We start from the raw sequence: 22812 nt of genomic DNA, 5'->3' as shown, positions 1-22812 counted from the left end.
GAAACTTTAACTGCCATGTATTAAACAAAACTTCAAATTATTTTTGACGAAAAATTATGTTTACATTATTTTTTGCAAGATTGACTTTGCATTCTTGGTTTAAGAACTGCTTCTCTGCTACCCTTCAAACACTTGTAGATAGTGTAAAAATTGCTTTTTGACGCTTTTTTTTTTATTTCTCCGCCCCTTAATTTTTTTTGAAACGTTGCCCCCTGTAAATATTTTCTAGATTCACCACTCAGAATGTGTATAAATGTTCGTGTAGTGGCGTAGTGCTATGTAAAATTTGTTCAATATATATGTAACGAGCTCGGTTAATGTACAAGAGGCCACGATACATACGCGAGACATTATCAACATACGATTTTGGTATTATACTATTACTAAACACCATGCGATTTGGGTTTTACTGAACAACATGCAATTTCAACTATCAACCATGCGATTTTGGTATCATTATCAACAGCGAATTTGTTGTTATTGAACATGTGATTTCCCCTATATACAGTACATACGATTTTTTTTTTTTTAAACATAACGTGCGATTTATCATCACGTACACACATCATACGTTAAGGCTTCTTGTATGATATACTTTTTCTACATGTAATATCTCAAAGTAAAAAAAAAAAAAAAAACTACAAAAGAACTTGTCAAATAACATATAATCACTTAAGTGTTACCCAACTCACTATATACAAGATAACATTATTCATGCAAAATTTTACACTATCTTAAACCTTAAATCATCCTCGGAAGACATGTTCTTCACCTGTCTTTTGATCTATTCTTGTAATCCATCGACTACTATTTCTAAACGATGACTTTTCCGATTCACGGTTCTTCTTTACATATGCAATATACAATCCTTGTCCTACCGGAATAATCGCAGATCTCACAAGCCGATAATTGTCTTTGATCACCAAGTTCCACCGGAACCCCACCGTGAACCGTGGCTTACCATTTGTGCACAAGAAGACCGCGCCACGGTGGCTCAGTTTAGCTAGCCCAAACAATTCGTACAAGTCTTTACGCCCCCCATCAACCACCATGAACTCGACCTCCTCGGGTAGTCTTGCCATAACATCATTGGCTTCTCCCACCATCAATTCGGGGATGGGCGAGCCATGATCCTTTGCAGCTGCCTCATACTCTAGTTTTGAACGTTTGTTTTGCACTATGCAAACGTAACGTGCACCTAGGTGGCGTGCCGCGATACCCAACCCTATGCTTGTGGTGATATTGCTCCCACTCGACCATGCTTCGACAATCATTCTTGGTTTCCACCCGCCCGCCATAGCGGATATTAGCTCTACATGGTCGGATTCCTTTAACTTTTTGCACTGTGGTAAATAAATAAAGGGATGAATACACTATCATATGTGTTATATGTATTATAGACTTGTACTGTATATAAATACTTACGGTTTTAACAGTGTCTATGTATGCTTTTGAAGCCGTCTCCGGTGACCAAACCAACTTCATCTTCTCTTGATGACTAGGGACATGAAAGGGGTTGATATGTGCAAGGTACTGTGGTCGTTTGTTTGTTTTTATACTTGTAAAAATAAACAAATGTTGGTAGTTGTTTATGATGTGTTCAACTTCCCTAGATGCTATAGTTGACAATTTACATGGTCCCACCAAATTTATCATCTTGTGAACTATATATCTATCAATTTTATGTTTAGGTGGTGGGGGTTGTTCAAAAGTTCTCATGAAGTTTACAAAGTCTATTTTAGTACAAAGTGTATAAAGTGATAAAATACTATAATTATAGTCATAAAATACATTTAAAATCCATAAAAAGCAGAGTGAAGATCACTAAAACCTAATATCTAAACCCTACCAGTTCATAAAAATTTCAAACACACCATCGTAGAACCATGAATATAAAACACACTAATGTTAGTCACTCGATAATCAAAGCCTTATCATCCAAAACATAACACAAAACCCACAAATATGACGTTTTAGTAATCTTCATTTTTTTATTTGTGGGTTTGAGTGTGTTTTATCACTTTATACACTTTATAGGAAAAATAGAATTTATAGCCAACTCTCACCCCCAGATAATATCTGAATTCTTAGGTGATTTGGAGGTATTTTAAATTTTTGTAGAAAAAGGTAATAGAACATTTACTTTTTCTTTTGTTTGTTTTTTTCTTTATTATTTTATTTTGTTTATTTATTTATTTTTTTTTTTGACAAGCAAAGCAACCAACTTTTGCGGTTTAACTTAATGTTTAGCATTTTAAGTTATAGTATTTATGATTTAATGCTTTTGGGGTATTTGAAGCTAATATCTGCCTACTAAAACTCAAACTCTGATTTTAAAGTTTATATTTAATGTTTATTATGTGTAAAATTTGACACTGACAGAAATAATTATATTTAATAATTCTTTTTCTATTATATTAAATTAATACTTATTACTCATTATTTTAATTTAATAACCGTAACATAAAAAAATTATCACAAATATCACTTGTAACCTCTTAAATCGTATTTTTACATAAATTTAATGTTGTAAAAATTGTGACTAGTCGGTGATTAATTGGTAGTCGGTAGGCCTGTAAACGAACCGAACGTTCATGAACTGTTCGGCGGAAAGTTCGTTTATGTTCGTTTATTTAATAAACGAGCGAACACGAACAAAAAAAATTGTTCGTTTAATTAAATGAACGAACATGAACACAACTTGTGTTTGTTCATTTATGTTCGTGAACGTTCGCTTATGTCCGAGAACGTTCGTTTATGTTCGTCTAAATTTTAGTAAATACATAATTAGTTTTCTAATTACTTATATAAATATAACTAATTAGTAATTGAGTTTTTAGTAATATAAAATGAAATTTTAAAAATTTTCTTAGATTGTAACTGATCACTTACTTAAGATGAAATTTTAAATTTTTTTCCTAGATCGTAACTGATCACATACTTAATACTTATATTAAAAAACTACTTAATTTTATTATCTATGAACCCTAATTTAGATGTGTTTTCGGATGAACTGTAATATATTAGACTTGTTTGTTTGTGTTCACAATGTTAAATTGTGTTTGTTTATATATGTTCAGTTACATTCATTCACCGGGGCTTCGGTTGCCGGCTCCCCTGTCATCCCCTCCTCGCCCACAACCGGCCCAAAAGGGAAGGGGTGTATTCGTTTATGTTTGTTCAATCATGTTAATTTATGTTTGTTTATGTTTATGTTTATTCAAATATGTTCAGTTAAATGTTTTTTTGATTATGTTCATTTGTGTTCGTGAACTGTTCGTTTAGGCTTTAAACGAACGAACATAAACGAACACGAACATGCCAGATTTCTTAATGAATGAACACGGACAAAAAATTGTGTTCGATTATATGTTCGTGTTCGGTTAAAGTTAAATGAACGAACACGAACATGTTCGGTCCGTTTATAGGCCTAGTAGTCGGTCAGTAACTGAGTAACTTTTTGTTAATCAGTCCATTAATTGCTAGTCGGGACTAGTCGGCCAGCCAAAAATCGGCGATTCCGGCTAGATTCTGGCAAAACACCTGTATATTCCAGCCAAAACTTCTAAATTCCGGCCAGTTTCCAACCAAACCATGTGAATATCAACAATTAATCTTGTATACTTAAAAAAATGAGTTGAGTAAGAGTTAAAACCTAGCTACTAAAATATTTACGTATAAAAATGTGTATATGTATACATAAAACTAAAAATTACATATAAAAAACCCGATCTGATTAATACCGAGTAGTCGCTAGTCCCCAACTCACCGACCAACTAGCGACTAACGAGTTCTCCAATTTGCATGAAATATATATGGTGATAATGATATTGAAGAAGCTCAAAAATATGTTTGAAGTAATACCATACGATGCCAGTTTTTAAGATAATTCTTTATATTTTCAAGCAACCCAAAAGAAATACATCTTTTTTCTTGATATATCTATATCAACTTTATGTATATGTTATTTGTTTTCCTTTTATTTTATACTTTGATTCTTCTTTGTGCTTGTCCACATTTGTCCTTGTGGACATATATATATATATTTTTGTGGACAGATATTTATAATGTACGGTCAGTATGCAACTCAAACTCACGACGTTTTCTTAGAAAGATCGAGACATTAATACTTATTTATAAATAATAATTTAAGTGGTAATATATATTAGCATATCCAATCAAGTTTTAATTCAATGCATCTGAATTATTTTCTACAACGTGTTAATCAACTTGAACTAATAAATCGTGGTTGCTTTAATATAATCAAGAAAAGAAGATGATTTGTATACGCTCTTTTCATCTTCATACATCATTTGGTAATTTAAAATTTAAAATATATACTCAAAACAGTTGACTTTAGTATAATGGTTATATATACGTACGGATGTTAAGACTAAGGTGTCATACCTTTAATAAAATGATTAAATTATTTATTTACACACCAACTATGCTATCATGTAAATGTTCGAGTTTGCCACATTACATGGTCTGAAGAACATGAACAAACTGTTAGGCGGATCCAAGGCGTGAATCGAGTGAGTCACCTCTAAGGCTCTAACAATCTAGTTAGCGTAGATTAACGTGGTCCTATGCATTATTATATAAACTACGTAGATATAACACTTTTTAGGTACTTATATATGTGGTTGTTATGCGAGTATATCCTTTTAACAATCTGGTATATATGAAAAACAATTTGGAGAATGAGCACCTATTTCAGACAACCTGCTAGTGAAAGAAATGGTGCACTCTTGGCTTATTCTGAACCTGCTAGAGCGTATCTGTATTCATAATCTCACATAAATGACTATGTGATTAGGCCTAGCAAGCTAGGCTCTTAGCGAGAAAGATTCATATTAAGCGTATGAGGTTTTAATTAGCTCTAAGCCTAATCATTAATCTCTCTTAACAATATTTTGTAAACGGCCTGATTATCAAATGGTTACTCTATTAGTTCACTAGTCGAATCAGTCTCAGGAATCATATGACGTACATTATAGATCATTAAATAATTAAAGGGTAAATAAACTATGAAATTATACTTTACATAGAATATAGAAGATAAAAGAAAACTACACAGTACACATATTCATGTTATATCTAATTATCTATTCTATAAATTCTTCCACGCAAATGACAATTATGATGGTAATTACAATTCTTGTTTGTATCATGCTTTCAGCTTTATTAAGCTCAATATAATTCTAAAAGTGACTATGATTAAAATTTTTATATTAGCATCACCCCCATGTCAATCTCCATGTTTAAGTTGTGCTAATTATAAATCTTCAATTCTAGATGATCAGTGGCGGAATTAGCCAATTAAATCAGAGGTATCTCGAAAATCTTTTTTTTTTACCTTGCAATCAAACAATATTAAAAATAACGAATAATAAATAAAAATATTAAATTAAAAGACAATAAATAAATAAAGGAAAATAAATACCTAATAAATTTGTCTTTTTTTTTTCATAGCTTAAAATCGTTTAATCATATCGTCGTCTTTTACTTTAAAAAACAAATACTTAAGCAGGGGCGGAACGGCCGGAACTAGTGTTATCGCAGCAGCAAAACAGGAGACCAGTGCGTAAAGGATGACCGGCGACGACGTTTGATTTTCTTCCAGAACCTAAGCGACGACCAGAAAGAATGCCGTCATACGTATTTTTGTGTTTTTTTAGGGTAATCCAATCAGTTGGGTTTATCTAATCAATTGGGTTATTGTTTCAATCTGGCTCCCTTATTTTATAAATTTGGGTTAGTTATGGGTATCCTTGTATTATTTGAAGGGTATCTTTGTATAAAACCAAAAAAATAAAAATAAAAAATACATTACGCATACGAACTTTAGCCGTAGCCCGTGCTACGGCTCACATAGCATTGGTTCCGCCCTGTAGATGAGTATATCAGGGCGAAAATAATACAATAACCATGTAGAGCAATTTTTTTCAAAACTTACATAACTTTCACATCATAATTTAATACGCAACTTATACATCAATTACATTTTTTTTACTTTTACTTTTAAATTGCAACTTGCAAATAAATAATATTTACTTAAAATATAAGAATATAAAAAAGTAATTCAACCAACTTTCATCAAAAACAATTTTGAAAGTCAACTGACATATTTATATTCGGAAAATCTAGCCTCATAGCTATGTTTTATAGTTTCACTCACATTGTATTACATGTCATTAGTTTTGTTGGTAATCAACATTATAATTTTAAATAAAGGTAACTCGACAACTTTGATGTAACAACTTAAGTTCAATTGGCCATTAAATTAATAATATCATTATTATTGTAATGCTTTTGTTTATTTAACAAGCGTAGTTTTTTCAACTCTTGTGATGAGTGATTTGTATTCCCTCTTATCATCCACAGGAGCATCAATCATTTTTATAGTGAAGGACTCTTTTATATTGCAACAAGTACCACGCCTATCCATCTTTAAAAAAAAACTTGGTGTAATAACAAAAAAAGCTATTAATCTAACTGCGAGCATGCTATAACAAACATTTTTTTTAATTATTATATAAACTTTCAAATTTAGTTTTTAATATAACAAATTTCATGCTCAAGGCTGCGTGAGGTATTCCATGAAACTTATAGTTATTAGGAAATCAAAATCAAAATCAAAATAGTGTTATCTATAATTAAATTTGTGCATATACTAGTTTGATTAATGCCAATAAGTTCTCAATTGTAGGGGTGCTAAACGGATCGTGTTCGCAGGTTGGCGGGTTCAACCCGACCCGAACCCGAAAATTTTACACGAACCCGAACCCGACCCGAATCCGAAAATCGTATCATACATATGAATCCGGACACGACCCGAAGTTTCATGGGTTAACCCGAACACGACCCGTTTAACCCGAATTTTTTAATTTTTTTTTGAAAACTTATATATTAAAATTACAATTATATTATATATATATTAGTGGTGAAGGGCCATGAATAGTAACATGGCCTTTCATTTTTTTAATAATTGTTTTTTTTCTTCAAATGTATTTTTTTCTTTTTTTAAATCACATTTTCTTTATGATAATTCTTTTTTTCTTTATTAAATCATAATTTCCTTATCGTTTAATTTTTATTTTTTAGTGCCTTACATTCGTAAACTTTTTTAATATTTTTTAATTTTAAAATCAAGTTTCCTTTTCTTAGTAAAATGGCCCTTTATTTTTTAGTAATTGTTTTTTTCTCAAATATAATTTTTTAAATCATATTTTCATTATAGTAATTCTTTTTCCTTTATTAAATCATAATTTCTTTATTGTTTAATTTTGTATTTTTTAATACCTTACTTTCGTAAACTTTTTTTAATTTTTTAATATTTTTTTTATTTTAAAATTATATTTCCTTTTCTTAAATCATATTTCCTTTATAACAATTCTTTTTTTTTTAAATCATCTTTTTTCCTTTTTTCAAATTATATGTCTTTTATTATTTAATTTGATATTTCTTAAATAAATTACATTCGTTAACTTTTTTCTAAAAACCTAAATATGTAGTTTTGTTTGGTTTTTTTTGACATTCGAGTATAAATATTGTCAAAAATGAATTTATATTCAAATTAGAGTATATATTTGGTATAATAAAATGGTACGATGATAATTGAACCGATTATGACGGTTTGGCTTTCTAAACAACAAACTTCATTCTAAAATAACTTTTGTTTTATATTATCATTTAATCTGTTTCGCCGCAATGCGCGACTTTATTAAAACTAGTTTACTTAAAAACACAAATGTATATAATAATGTCATATTCAAATTATAAAATCTATGTTAATTTCTCTTTTTAAGTTATAATCATGGCATAAAATACACACCCCATTTAATTTATAACATAAAATATATTGTAAAAAATATAATATAATATAGTATAAATGTGTTAAACGGTCAACCCGCCAACCCGACCAGATTGACCCGAACCCGACTCGTTAACCTAAACGGGTTTGCAGGTTCAATCTGAAACTGACCCGAACCCGTTTAGACTAAACCTAAACCCGCGAATTTCGTGTTTGGTTCATGTCAGGTTTTCGGGTCGTGTCAAAAGTTCACACCCCTACTCAATTGGCATTGGAGGGGAAGTGAAGATTTGGTTTTAAGGCCATAGATCTCATGTTCGAATCCAATTCCAATCGGGTTTTATCGCAGTGAGCCTTCAGGCTGCGGGTTTTCCACGCAACTGGGGATGGTTGGTTTGGGCTACCCAACGATGTCTGCGCACCTTTTGCCTTTGGGTTACCTCGGATAGTCGGACTTTTATTCGTTGGCAGTTAAAAAAACTAGTTTGATTAATATGCATAAACCAGACGTTGTGGGCGTTAAGGACCTTCCACATCATCTATACCCGACGTCAAACACCGAAGCTTTGGCATGAAACGGGGAGCCAAAGCCCCTTTCGCCAAGTCCTTAACGGGGGTAAATGTTGAAGGAGAGATGAGGTCCATCATTGTAACCAATCACAAACTTTCTTTATTTTTTTCTTTTATTTAAATTTTTAGTTTTTTTTGAAAGGTGTGAATTATTCGCGAATGCCGGGAGGTCTAGCATACGTTGTCTTAACCGGGTCCGCGCTAGAGAGCCCCCTCGCACAATAGATCCCCAATTTAAACCCCTCAATGAGAAACCACTATCACCAAGACTCGAACTTGAGACCTTGAGGCGAAAACTGACCCGGGCCCACCATAAGTGGAACTTAAATACCCGTGGCCACCACTAGAGCAATAATGATGGTTGTGTAAGTAAAACCACACCACCATGTGGCTGTGCAGTGGCTATTGTTTTTGTACTTTTTCATTAACCCTTACGCATAGTATAAGAATCAACGTTGGTCACCAACTATCTCATCATCAAACGTGTCACACCCTCAAATTCCACCTGCGGGGTTCTACTGTGAGGCGCGTGACAAACCAGGATCACGGTTATTAGTCATATTTAACGACCACTATATGATTTAAAAATACCACTGTCTGGTCATCCTCAAAAAAAAAAAAAAAAAACAAAAAAAAAAAAAAACAAACAACGGTTTAAACATTTGAATCGCGGAAGCATAAATAGATATAAAACCAAAGATAACTAATGAAATTAAAGCCAAGTCTAAATGTTTTACGAAACTAATGCGACTCCATGATACATCATAGTCCTGATGTGTACCTTAACGACCTAAGAAAAACATAGTTAAAGTGTCAACATAAGGCTGGTGAGTTTACAAGTTTCAATAGAAATAAATGTTTTCTAGATAATGTAAAGTTCAGATATATCTTTAGGTAGCTAGCATGTTTACAAGTTATGAAATGTTTTGAACCGAAGCTCATTGAACGTGTTTGGTGCCTGCCACCATGTCATATCAAACGATGGTGCAAATGATAGGTCAATATTACACCTATTTGACTCGCAGTCGTGCTAGCGCGACTAGCCCGGGTGGGGTTTGTCAAACCTAGTAGTACTACTCAAATTACCTCCATAACTGCTTATATTAATGTTTCAGGATGCGTAAGGACTTTCAAGATATGTGTTGCGTTTAGTAAGCATGTGGTATAAATGAAATTCGAAAATCTAAAAATCCGAGTTAATGTTTCCTCCTAGGAAAGCGTTGCGTTTATGTTTCCACCGAGGAAAGCGTGTATATAAGAGATAATGAAACATACCTTAGGGTGCGTGTTATATCCCAAAAGTACTATGTGTTAGGGACACAAACTGGCATATCATGCGAATACTCACCAAGACATCTCTAGTAGTTTTAGTACATCATAAGTAACCAATACTAGAGTAAAGTTGTCTCACGTGGAGTCGAGCTCTACCAAATCGTTAAACGTGCGACCTAATGGTAAGGTTATTACCGTGATGCAAACAATAATCCTAGGTTCGTTTAATCCCACATATACACCATATATGTACTAAGCTTACGAACAACTTAGTTCTCGAGTGATTAAATATATATTTAAATCTATTCATAAAATCTTTTTAACATGTCTGTAAGTACATGTTTTATTTGTAATAACAGAATGTTTAACAAGCTCTAGCGAACCCGATCCGACTAATAAGATTGTAGAATAATAATATATTGATTGCACGTAAGATACTGGAAGTTAACTGGACTTGTACTCATCTATACTCGAAGTTATAAATTGTCACACCCCAACCGATGGTGGTAACATCGGGGCATGGCACTGAGCGAAACAGATTGTCCAGGAGAAATCCATAACAACTAATATTACAGAATATTTAACGTTAAGTCCCATACCAAAACATATTCAGCAAATAAATTGTTACAGACATAAAATCTCAAAGACAGTAAATTGTTCCGACAACTCAGATTTAAATAAATTGTTTGTTTGTTTCTAGACTCTTCCTAACTTGATTCCACAAAGCAAGCATCCTAGCAGATAGCATCCTAAACACCTGTTACATACGTTAAAATAAAGGTCAATACACATGGTGTAAAGGTGAGCATACAAGTTTAATAGATATAATAGAGTTCGAAATCGTTTACGCATAACCAGCATGTAACACGTATAAAGTGAAGGCAAGTAGGTTATCGACAGAGAAATATGCACAGACGTGACTGCGAGTTGTAGAATGCGCAACACATATCCCCACTGGGACACGTGAAGTAAAGCCCTTAACAACCCCTGTCCACGACAGGTGCTGAGTCCAAACTATAGTACTATCGTTGCTAAGGTGTCAGGCAACAATCACTGTGTTAACATAATATACAAGCATTCATTGAATAACACACATCATGCAATAACGGTTAGCGTATAAATAATGTTGCGTTATGTGTCGATTGTCATTTAGAATAAGTAACGTATGTAACACCCAAAAGTGCGTAAAGCAAAAAGGGATCGAGTATACTCACAAATCGTGCTTAACAAGTAAACACTGTCTTGGATTGAAGGGAGCGCTGAGAGAGATTAGCCTGAATAGTTAACGATAGCATAACGATAAGCGGCGTGTAAAACGGTGCAAAAGTGATAAGTGTCGGATGGTAATCCGATCGGATGGCAATCCGATCGGATGGCCAGTCGATCGGATGTCAATCCGTTTGAATGGTCATCCGATCGGATGGCCAGTCGATCGGATGTCAATCCGTTCGAATGGTCATCCGATCGGATGGCCATTCGATTGGATTGACACCTCGTTTGGTGAGGATGTGTTTGTGTATGATGGTTTGCATTTTGAAGTTTTCGTTGTAGCATTTTGAAAACAAGGAAGTATCTCTACCCTTCAGGTTGGTCGATCGAACGGCGGTTTGATCGGGTGACGATCTGTTCGGCGAGGTATTTCTTAGAGAACAAGTTCACAGCAGTGTTGTCACTTGACCGGATAGTCTACCGATCGGGTGGCAATCCGTTAGAACTGACTAAGCAGTGAACATGTTGAAAATTGTTTATGTGTTGATGTCCCAACGTCACATGGTCGGACGGTCGTTCGATCAGATAGCAATCCGATCGGACGGTAATCCGTTCGACGTTCAGAACCTCGAAATAGTTTAAATAAAAGTTTAAGCGTGGAACCATGTGCAAGCCGGTCGGGTGGCTGTCCGATCGGACGGCAATCCGATCGGACGGCAATCCGTCCCAACAGCCTGATCGTCTTTGACACTTGGTTGTTTTGATAGTTTTGCAGTTTTGATCGAGACGGTGTGATATCGTGCTAAACAACTGAAACCCCATCATGACCCAAGTGACCCGATCGAACAGGAACCACCCAAGTCCGATCAGCTCACAGGTTCGTGACGGTGGTTCATGTTTAACCCGAAATCGATTGTCTCTGTGATAGAAATCAGATCTTTTACCAACACATCACTAAGAAGGAGTAGAAGATCAGAACAAGTTCCGATTCTATCGGTTTTGAGTGCATTGAGTGTAAAAGCGTTGAAAGAAAGTTGGAAAACCATCTTTCAATCCTTTTAACCATGAATATGTTCAGATCTATGCAAGATCTTTGTTCATTCGGGTGGAAATCGTCCAGATCTAAGTTGTTCTTGGTGGATTGAAGGCAAAACATGAAGTTCATATGAACTCCATGATGACATCATCCTAGAACACCTCGAATCCACTGATTTCACGGTTAAAAGTTGAGATTCAAAAGAGAAAATAATGAAGAAGTGTGTGTAGATCATAGAAGTACAAGATTTAGGTTGAAAACTTACAAGAATCGCGGGAAATCGAGAGAAAGAGAGCTTGAGTGCGGCTGGGTCGAGTGGAGAGCTGTCGCATCAAGTGATGTGACAAGTGAGGGTATTTATAGGGTTTCCCAAAAAGGAAAGTGCATAGGGTCGAGTGGGTCACCGATCGGATGACTGTCCGATCGGATGGTAATTCGATCGGTTGGCCATCCGATAGAGCGGTCACTCGATCGAGTGGCTCCGACGACTGAGTTTCGGCGTTTCGCTTCGTGCGTTGGGTTTTGCGTTGCGTTTAAGCGAGTCTCGAGTGTGCGATGAGATAGACTAACAATAAATACACAAATACTATATCTAACATACAATCATCATAACTAACTTGCGTGTAGCGTTTGCGATTCGATTGCGATTGAGTTGCGATTGCGTTTTGATTAATCACCACAACATACACATTAATAAACATGCACAAGTAACACATAAATAGCACACACACATAAAACAATATCCAGAACGCATAAGTCGAGTTGCGAATGCGATTGCGATGCGATAAGCGATAAAGCGATAAAATAGGCGATAAATAGCGATTAAACCTTGATTATTAATATGTACTCCACATAATACAACTAATGCGATAAAATAAGTAGAGTATCTACAAGTCAAAGAAGTCAAAACAAGAGTTGAGCAAGGAGTGACAGATCGCAATTAGCAATCTTTTCTTCCTTTGACTTCAATCTTGACTTTGACTTTTGAACACGGGGTATTACATAAATACGCTATAGTGACTTGGACTTTTGATGTTGGGAAAATTATCGACAACTTGTGTTATCGGGTTTTGTTCTATAAACAGAAGAAACTCTGCCCGATTTTCGTAAGAATCTAGCATTAGTTGAGGAGGAAAATGAAACCTTCCTTATAAGGGGGGTGAAAACCTTCTTTACCAAGATGTGTTTTGCCTGGGCGAGCAACTCGTCGGGTAAAAAAAATCGGGAGTTCCTGGATGGGCAACCTATCGGGGGGCAAAGCGGACAATATCTTGTCACTGTTTACTTGAGTTGTTACAATAATATCAGAGCCAGGGGTTGGGCCGGTGAGCCAGCGAGGACGTTGCGCTCCTTAAGAGGGGGGGGGGGTTGGAGATATAAGTCCCACATCGGTTGAGGAGGAAAACAAAGCCTTCCTTATAAGGGGGTGGAAACCTTCTCTACCAATATGCGTTTTGCCTGGACGAGCAACTCATCGGGTAAAATCAAAACCGCAAGTTCCTGGATGAACAACCCATCGGGGACAAAACAGACAATATCTTGGCACGGCTTATTTCCACTAAACACATGCACATAGACAAACTTCCTACTAGGTTTGAATATTTGCTTGATGTGATGGAGGTGTTACAATTCGATGGTGGTGTTATTGTTCAACTATGGAGAAACACACGTTCTTTGTTGGTCACCCGTTTAACAATTAATGTCTTAAACATATGTGGAGGAGATAAATGCAATTTTCTTGATAGTCTATTCTAATTTAAATTAGTCTCAATATTAGATATCTCCCTATAAACATCGTCCAAATCATGACCTTATCTTCATTACATGAATCACTAATGAGACATTTTGTTGTTGATGAACATTGATTTAACTATTCACATAGCAGTCAAATTTATCACAGACAAAAAGCTTTGTATTTAATAGAAAATAAATAATAATAATAATAATAATAATAATAATAATAATAATAATAATAATAAAATCAACATAGGACACACGTTACACCAATTAAATGATAATAAAGTTAATAATTACTAAATTGTGTACCAAAGCGTCTTTGGTTTAGTGGTACGAAGGCATAGGAAACACATTACACCAATTAAATGATAATAAAGTTAATAATTACTAAATTGTGTACCAAAGTGCCTTTGGTTTAGTGGTACGAAGGCGTTAGATAAAACTTTGTCTTTCCAAGCGGTGAGAGCATTACTCGTTTCCTCTTGTGCATAAAAAATGTAATTTAATAGTAGAATTAGAGAGTGTTTGAGTTGCCGTTTAAAAAAAACTAAAATGTGGATCTTGAAACTTATTAACAGTTGTTTTGTATTTTTTTTTTGAAAAGTTCATTAACACACGCCTCCAACCCAAACGGGCAAAAGACAAACAAAACACCACACCTCCATCTAAATGAGCAAAAAGGCACACAATTACAATGTTTTGTATTTAACCATCAATGAAAGTTTCTTAGTTACAAAAGAATTATACAAGTAACATGATGCGAATAAAGGATGCTTGGTTTTTACATTTTACTAATTAAAATATCATTTCTATATATTATCTAGTAAATTAAATATACGGGAATTGAAATATTTAACATGTGGTCAAAGCGAGAATCAAAATAAGCCTTGACAACAAGAAATAGAAAATAAACGTTATGATAACTCACAGCCTTCATCAAGATAGCGATAACATAGTTGACTTATTAACCTTTTTTGAGAAAAAAAAAATACATGTTTTATTGAAAAGGAAGAAGAAAATAGAAGACAATGGTAACTATTGGACCTTTACTTGCATCCTACCTTATGTTTAAAAAGCATACACTCATTAAACGTATAACAATGTGCCCAGGTTGTTAACACTTACGGGTGTAAACAAGCCTTAAATAGAGCTTGTTTAGTTATCGAGCCCAAGCTTAACGAACCCGAGCTCAAGCCTTAAATAGAGCTCGTTTAGTTATCGAGCCCAAGCAAACGAGCCCAGACAAAATTTTAGTTTTTTATACATAATATAATAACAATAACAATAACAATAACAATAAGTAACAATAACAATAACAATAATAATAAAAAAAATATTTACTTAGATGCAAATTAACATTTAAGATATCATCTATGTAAATAAAAATAAAATCATAATCTTTGAATATTATATCCATTTTCCTTTGGAATATTTGTGGTGCATTTTTTAATCCAAAAGGCATTACAAGCCATTCATATTGCCCTTGAGGAGTAGAAAACGCGGTGTATCCAACACCATCAGGAGCCGAGCTCGAGCCGAGCTCGGGCTCGTTTACACCCCTAAATTAAGACTTAAGATTGATGTACAAATGATTCATTAACACAACTCGAAGGAGTTAGCTAAAGTAATGATCTTTTTACAAATGTTTAGAACTTAATAAAGTTTTAACCAACCCCTTCCCACACCAACCTTAGAATAGGTTGTATGTAAAATGACCATAATACCCTTACAACGTTCACGCGTAGATTGTCAGCAATTACCTGTTAGTGACTGTCACAAGTGTCAAATAAGCCTTTAAGGATTGTACATATTTTCTTCTGTTTTTTTGGTACATGGTAACAAACAACACAATGACAGCCACCGAATCCCACAGTTTATGTTTTCGCACATATTTAAGGCACCATGTTATACCTGAAAACATTAAACGAAACTGGATATGAAAGTGCTAAAAAATTAAGCGAAAACTGGAATTTTTTTTATTCTCTTTCCCTCTAAATTTCATTTTGGTACCTTTGCAAAAGCTCTCAAATCCAGACGGCTCAGCTAAGACATGAAAGGCCATGCGAACGGATTAAGATCTTGCAGTTTAGTTTGACTTATGAGGTCACACGAACAAATTTTCAATTATAAATGATATGATCTGATTAATTTAGAATAACAAAGATAATTGTAATTCTGAATGAACCAAAAGGGGAATTCTGATAACCCCTTCAAGCATTTCACGAGTCTTTCGATCAAAAGAAAAACTCAAGTTTCCTTGATAAAAAGTGTGAATTTCTCCACCGATCGAAATCCAACTACAACCCGGAGTTTTATCCAACCTCAATCTTCTAATTTTCAATCTAACCCGAGAAGCATCCTTCCACATGCCTCGAGAATCATATATGCTACACAAAGCAATATAATTACTAGCGTTTTTAGGTTCTATTTCAAAGAGATGACGGGCTGCCATCTCACCAGTCTCAACATTTCTATGCACCAAAGAACCAGCAAGAAGCGCACCCCATATGCTAGCCGACGGGACCATTTTAACCCTTTTCATACTGTTTATCAACCTTAACGCGTCTTCAAAGCATCCCAAACGACTTAAGAGATCCACCAAACAAGCGTAATGCTCCACACTAGGTTCAAAGCCGTACGATGATCTTATTGAGTTGAAAATGTTTTGGCCTTGGTTTACAAAGCCCGAGTGGCTACAACTAGCTAGGATTGCAGTGAGTGTGACACTGTTCGGTTTGAATCCCGAGTCTTTCATTTTTTCGAACAAATTTAACGCTTTATCACCCTTACCATGGACTCCGTAGCAGGATATCATCGTTGTCCATGTCACCAAGTTGAGATTTTTCATGCTACAAAAGATCTTTTCGGCATCACGCAAGCACCCACACTTTGAATACAAGTCGATAAGCGAGTTACAGATAGCGATATCGTTATACCACACAGTGTTCTTTAATACTTGCCCGTGTATTTCTTTCCCTTTTGTAATATCTCCTAGCTTCCCACAAACACTTAAAAGCGTCGGGACTGTCATCGCGTCAATCTTCGTTTTGCTTCCAAGCATGTTTCTAAAACAACTCAAAGCCTCCATATGCAAACCACCCTTAGCAAGCCCGGAAATCATCGAATTCCACACAACCGAATCTTTCCATAACAACCCCTCGAAAACCACTCTTGCATCGTTTAAGCTCCCACACTTCGAATAAAAATCCAGAACCGAGCTTCCTACCACAACATGATTTTCAAAACCAAGTTTAACTACCATACCATGCAACATTACACCAAGCAAAACATCACCAATTCCTGCACACGCCTTAAGTAACGGAGGCAACGAGTAGTGGTCCGGCTTCATACCCGAGTCCAAAAACTCATGAAAGACACTAAGAGCATCATGGTACATAGAGTTCTGAACGTAGGCTGAAATCATAATGTTCCAAGAGTGCATGTTTCGTTCAGGCATTCTGTCGAACACCTGGCGGGCATTCAATAGAATGCCTCTAGAATAAGCTAGTAAAAGATCTGTTTGAAGCGTGACATCGTGACTCAATCCGTGAATGAGTATTTGCACATGGGTTTGTTTAGCGTGAGTGGATACAGTACGAGGAATGCAGTTTCGAAGAATAGCACTCAAGCTGGCCACACTATATGACATTCTCTGCAAATAATGTTGTTGCAAGTAAAAGTGTAGAACATCGCTTAAACATAGGATAACAGTCTTCAACTTGAAAAGAATTGAAGAAGGAAAAACAAATAATTAAAATTTACAGCAATATGGTGCATACATACGCTTTGCAACAATGAGTTTAAATAAAAAAGAAAAAAAGATGCTAATTTGTTGATTACTGACTCAATTATAGCCCATTTTCACCCGTCACCAAAATCAAATTGATGTGTTTAACTAATATTTTGACCCAAACAACCAAATTGATGCTAAATAATTATTAGAAAGGTGCTAGGGCGACTGTGTGCGACACTGTAATTTTCTTATTTATATAATATTTATTTTATGTGTGCATGGTATGGTTTAGTTATTTCTGTTAAAAATTAGGGAATTAAAGTGTAATTATAACAAGAGATTAAAGTGTAATTGTGTTTGAAAAACTAATTTACCCTCAATCTAAAGTTGTACCTTATGCATTAAACTAAAAAAGTTCTTAATTTTTAGGTATCTTAATTTTTAGGTATCTCCGAGCTTGACAGGTTGAACGATTTGATAGGTTGGTTGGTTCGGGAGGCGCATGATAGACGAGAGAGAGGGGTTACCCCCATACCGCTCCCACCACCTCGAGCACCACATCACCAGCATCAGCCGCAACAGCTAGATCCGGATTCGGACTCGGACTCGTTCCCGGAGGCATAGACCAGCTGCATGGATATATTTTGGTATTTAGTGTTCAGTTTTAGTTTTTATTTTAGTTATGGATGTACAAACTTATATTATATGTCATATTTAAGTTTGTTTTTAGTTATTCGGTTACTTAACGATTGTTTGTCTTAAATTGATATAATGCGGAAACAAATATATGTTGAGAATATAATACGGAAACAATATATGTTGAGAATATAATACGGAAACAATATAATTTTCAAAATGTTAAATAATATTTAAACGAGATAATATTTTAATGGTGGGATAATATTAAAAAAAATAAAATGTTAAAAACAATATAATATTTAAACGATCGAATATATTTAAAGAGCCGATCTTGAAAACGGTAAAATTTATTATTATACAAAAAATAAAACTTTCTTTAAAAAAAATTTCACTCAAAAAAACATCACCTTCAAAAACAATCAAATTACCCCACCAAAACAATCAAACCCTGGACGCCTCGTATAGGCCTAGACGAGGCGTCTAGGTTTCTTAAACTTTGTGTCTGACACCCCCATTTAGACCCTATTGAATTCAGTGCCTACACGTCCCGTATAGGTCTATACGAGGCGTCTAGGGTTTCAGGGTGTCTAAATAGACGGTGGTCATCAGCAATTCATTTCCCCGAGCGGTCCTTACGTTCAACAAAACTATCCGGACGTTTGAGGATATGGTGGTGAGATACCCCACCCCATCCCGGGCAATCCGTACTTAAAACAACAGTTATCAAATTTATATAGTTACGTTAGACATATTAATTGTTTGGTATTATTATTGTTATTATTGTTAAAATTGTTATTATTATTGTTATTAATATTGTTATTATTGTTAAAATTGTTATTATTATTATTGTTGTTATCATTATTATTACTATTATTATTATTATTATTATTATTATTATTATTATTATTATTATTATTATTATTATTGTTATTGTTATTATTATTAGAGTAAACTGCTATTTTGGTCCCTGTGGTTTGGCCAGTTTTGCCACTTTAGTCCAAATCTCAAACTTATTACATCTGCGTCCCTGTGGTTTGCATTTTGTTGCCATTTTAGTCCAAAATCCAAAATCCCTCTTATTTGACTGTTGAAAGCAAGTTATTTTGTCCTTTAGTGCAGGGGCATTTTGGTCCATCTTAATTTATTATAATAATTAGATTAATTATACTTAATTCATTTAACTCTAATAAATATACACAGCAACAGATAATCTTCATCTACCCTCATAACTTCATTTCTCTGCTCTCACCCCTCCCACCTTTCAAATGAACTCTGGTCCATCTTCATCTTCCCCAGTAAAAGATCCCCCAAACCCCACCTCTTCATCACACTTAGGTACCAAATTACACACACACGCACCCCTCACAACCCTCATTTACTCTATATTTTCTCACAGCCGCACATGGAGACGAAAGGGAGAGACGGCGACAGCGCCGCCGTGCACGGTGATCTGGTCGGAATCGGCTCTGACCGTTTCTTTTCTGTTGATGACGTTTGAAGATAATGATGATGTTGAAGACAACAAGATGACGGGGCGGTGGTGATTGATGGGGCTGAGAACGGCAACGCCGACACTGGCCAAAAGAAGCCGCCGGCGTTCATCTCTCTCTCTCATGTTTCTCTCTCTCGTTCGTCTCTCTCTCTCTCTCTCTCTCTCTCTCTCTCTCTCTCTCTTTCTAGTGCAGAATGGTGGTGGGGGATGGTGCTTGTTTCCGATATGTTGGCGTGGTGGTGGTGGTGCGCCGTGAGAGAACGAGGTCTTGATTTCTGGGTTTTAGTTCGGCACTCTCTCTCTCCTGGGTTTTAGATTTCTGGGTCTTGATCTCAGGCGGTGGTGGTTGCGGTGTTCTTGATTCCTGGGTTTTAGTGCAGGTGAACTTTTCATTTTTTTTCTTTTGTTTTGAAATCGGTATTGATAGTTGATTTGATTTCGATTTGATTTAGTGGGCTTGTTTCTAATTTGGATACGGTTATTGGGTTTTGATCAAGATTTGATTTTGTTTGTGGGTTTGTTTTTTAAGTTTGTGGGTGGTGTTGGAATCTGGGTTTTAATGATGTTCTTGATCTGGGTTTTATTGCAAATATGATATTTGATGATGTTCTTGATCTTGGTTTTGATGATGTTCTGATGATGGTTTTGATGATGTCTGGGTTTTGATGATGTTCTTGTCTGGGTTTTGATGATGTTCTTGATCTGGGTTTTGATGATGATATTTGGAGTGGCGGTGGTGGTGGTGCTATAGAGAGAGAGAGAGGGGGAGGAGGTGGCGGTGGTGGTGGTGCTATAGAGAGAGAGAGAGAGAAGAGAGAGATGATTATTTTGATCTCTCTTTTATTGAAAAAAATGAAATTTAAAAAATGACCAAAATGCCCCTGCACTAAAGGACAAAATAGAGAACTTTTAACAGTCAAAAAGGGGGGTTTTTGGATTTTGAACCAAAATGGCAACAAAAACTAAACCACAGGGACCCAGATGTAATAAGTTTGAGATTTGTACTAAAGTGGCAAAACTGGCTAAACCACAGGGACCAAAATGACAGTTTACTCTTATTAGATTATTATTATTATTAATTGTTATTAATAGTATTCTTATTATTATTAATTGCTATTATTATTAAAATTTGTATTAGTATTATTATTGTTAAAATTGTTATTATTATTTTTTTTCATTATTATTATTAATTATTATTATTAGTATTGTTATTATTATTAATTGTTATTATTAGTATTAATATTTTAGTGTTAAAATTGTTATTATTATTGTTCTTATTATTATTAATTGTTATTATTAATATTCTTAATATTATATATTAATTGTTATTATTATTAAAATTTGTATTATTATTATTATTATTATTATTATTGTTAAAACTGTTATTATTTTTGTTTATTATTATTATTATTATTATTATTATTGTTATAACTTTTATGATAATAATAAATATAAAATGTAACCTAACCTTGTCAATGTTACATGTTTTCAACTCTCTAGATGAACTAAAGAAATGGGCACAAGAAATGGCAAACGCGGATGGTTTCATTATTGTGACTCGTCGATCAAAGAAAATTGGGGGAAGGACCGGGAGGGTATGGCTTGAATGTGACCGTGGTGGTGAGCACCATACTACAACAACGGTTAGAAAAGCCGAAAGCAAAAAAACTGGTTGCCTGTTTTACCTGCTGGCGGTGCAAGACTATCCGTATGAAATCTGGGAGATAAAAGAGGAAAACATTCAACATAACCACGAACTTTGTGAGGACATGTCGGCCCACACGTTTGTGCGAAGGTTTACTCCAAACGAATACAAACTGATCGAGCAGCTGACAGCTCAAAACATGGAGTCGTGCAAGATTTTTTAGACGATAAGGAAGTAGGACCCCGACAGGTTTCATGTTCAGAAAGACGTTCAAAATGTTGTAAAGAAAATTAGAGCCGAGCAAAGAGACGGATTGACTCCCATGTAGTCACTAGAAAACATCCTGATAAAACACATGAATTTATTTATCGACATTTACATTTCACCCTCCTCGAGCCGACCAGCCGCCTGCACAGCCACATGCTCCTCCCCCCACCACCTGAGGTTTCTTTCAGGCTTGCTAATGTGACACCACGTAAAAACATGTCCAAATTATATATAGACACGTGTCCTGAACTTTAAATGCGTGGAAATTTTGTGAAGGACTTAAAGTGTCAACATGCTAAACTTGGGCCTCTGAATGACACTACACGGAAGATATATTCTTAATCAAGTGATTAGATGAATATGACGAACCGTGTGAATGTAATCTAAAGATTATAAGGATTCGGGAATTAAACGTGTCAACATGTTAATTCTACCTCTGAGTGACCGTTTAATCCTCACAAGGCTTTGTAAAATTATAAATACAATCTCATGCAAATCTGATAATGAATGCATAATTATTCGGTGGAAATTGTGTTGAATTAATCAACCTTTCAAGAATATGAAGTTCATGCGCAACACCGACAATTTCTACATATATTTCCAACTCTTGAAAACTCCAAGGGGACACATTGCATGGCATGGTTATTAGGGCACTCAGAACTGATCATTTGGACTATTACACTGAATTATAGTTCAAGATTCGGACATTGAAATGCATGGTGAAGTGTATGAAAGTTAGAAAATTTTTGTCCTCTGGTCATCGGTTACGGACCGTATGGCCCTAGGCTTACGGTCCGTAAAGAGGTAACTGGGCGATGCAAATCAGGTTCGGTTACGGACCGCAAACACTTGGACTTACGGTCCGTAAAGCAAAGGATACGGACCGCAAGAGCTTACCCTTACGGTCCGTAAGCTCGTCGCTGGGCAAAATTTTGGACAGATGTATGTTCTAGCTGATTAGCCGACTCTAAGTGACTTGTTTCGAAACCATGGATTATTGGACGGTAATAATAAACCACTAGGGCACCTAGGGTGATCCTAGGGCCTCCAACAACAACTGCAATGATCTAGGGACTTGTCAATACACTATATAAAGGTGCTAGTTCTTGAGTTCATATACACCTTTGCAACATTTGCTAATCTACAACCTCTGGAACATTGCAAGGACTTGGAGAAGACTATCAAGTGTAGAAAAGATTGCTTGGACCTGTAGTAAGCCTCTAATTACCTGATTAGTCCTTGTAGTTAGCCTAATTTTATGAAAGTAAAACTTGACGTAAATTAAGTTTGACTTTCGTTTTAATCTCATGTGGTTTAACTACTGATCAAATTGAAAGTAGTTATAAGACAACATTAGTATAGGTGATTAACCCTTTAAAGGGCATCTCCTAATTAT

General features: G+C 35.1%; 2 protein-coding genes across 2 annotated transcripts; both read right to left on the bottom strand.

Annotated features, from left to right (window-relative positions):
* Positions 1-568: 568 nt before the first annotated feature.
* LOC110917594 lies at positions 569-1565 on the bottom strand. The gene is made up of 2 exons (XM_022162104.2): positions 1426-1565; positions 569-1343 (listed from the first exon to the last, which is right to left on the bottom strand). Exons 1-2 carry the CDS (start codon positions 1483-1485, stop codon positions 747-749), a joined length of 657 nt encoding a protein of 218 aa, XP_022017796.1. The 5' UTR covers positions 1486-1565; the 3' UTR covers positions 569-746.
* A 13520-nt stretch (positions 1566-15085) lies between these two features.
* LOC110917419 (pentatricopeptide repeat-containing protein At5g04780, mitochondrial) lies at positions 15086-17600 on the bottom strand. Its single transcript, XM_022161982.2, has 2 exons — positions 15651-17600; positions 15086-15551 (listed from the first exon to the last, which is right to left on the bottom strand). Exon 1 carries the CDS (start codon positions 17287-17289, stop codon positions 15790-15792), a length of 1500 nt encoding a protein of 499 aa, XP_022017674.1. The 5' UTR covers positions 17290-17600; the 3' UTR covers positions 15086-15551; positions 15651-15789.
* Between the last annotated feature and the right edge of the window lie 5212 nt (positions 17601-22812).

The sequence above is a fragment of the Helianthus annuus genome, chromosome 16, assembly GCF_002127325.2.
Source record: "Helianthus annuus cultivar XRQ/B chromosome 16, HanXRQr2.0-SUNRISE, whole genome shotgun sequence".
NCBI classification, from domain to species: Eukaryota; Viridiplantae; Streptophyta; class Magnoliopsida; order Asterales; family Asteraceae; genus Helianthus; species Helianthus annuus.
Note: the sequence above shows the minus strand (reverse complement) of the source record. Positions and strands in the feature narration are given on the sequence as shown.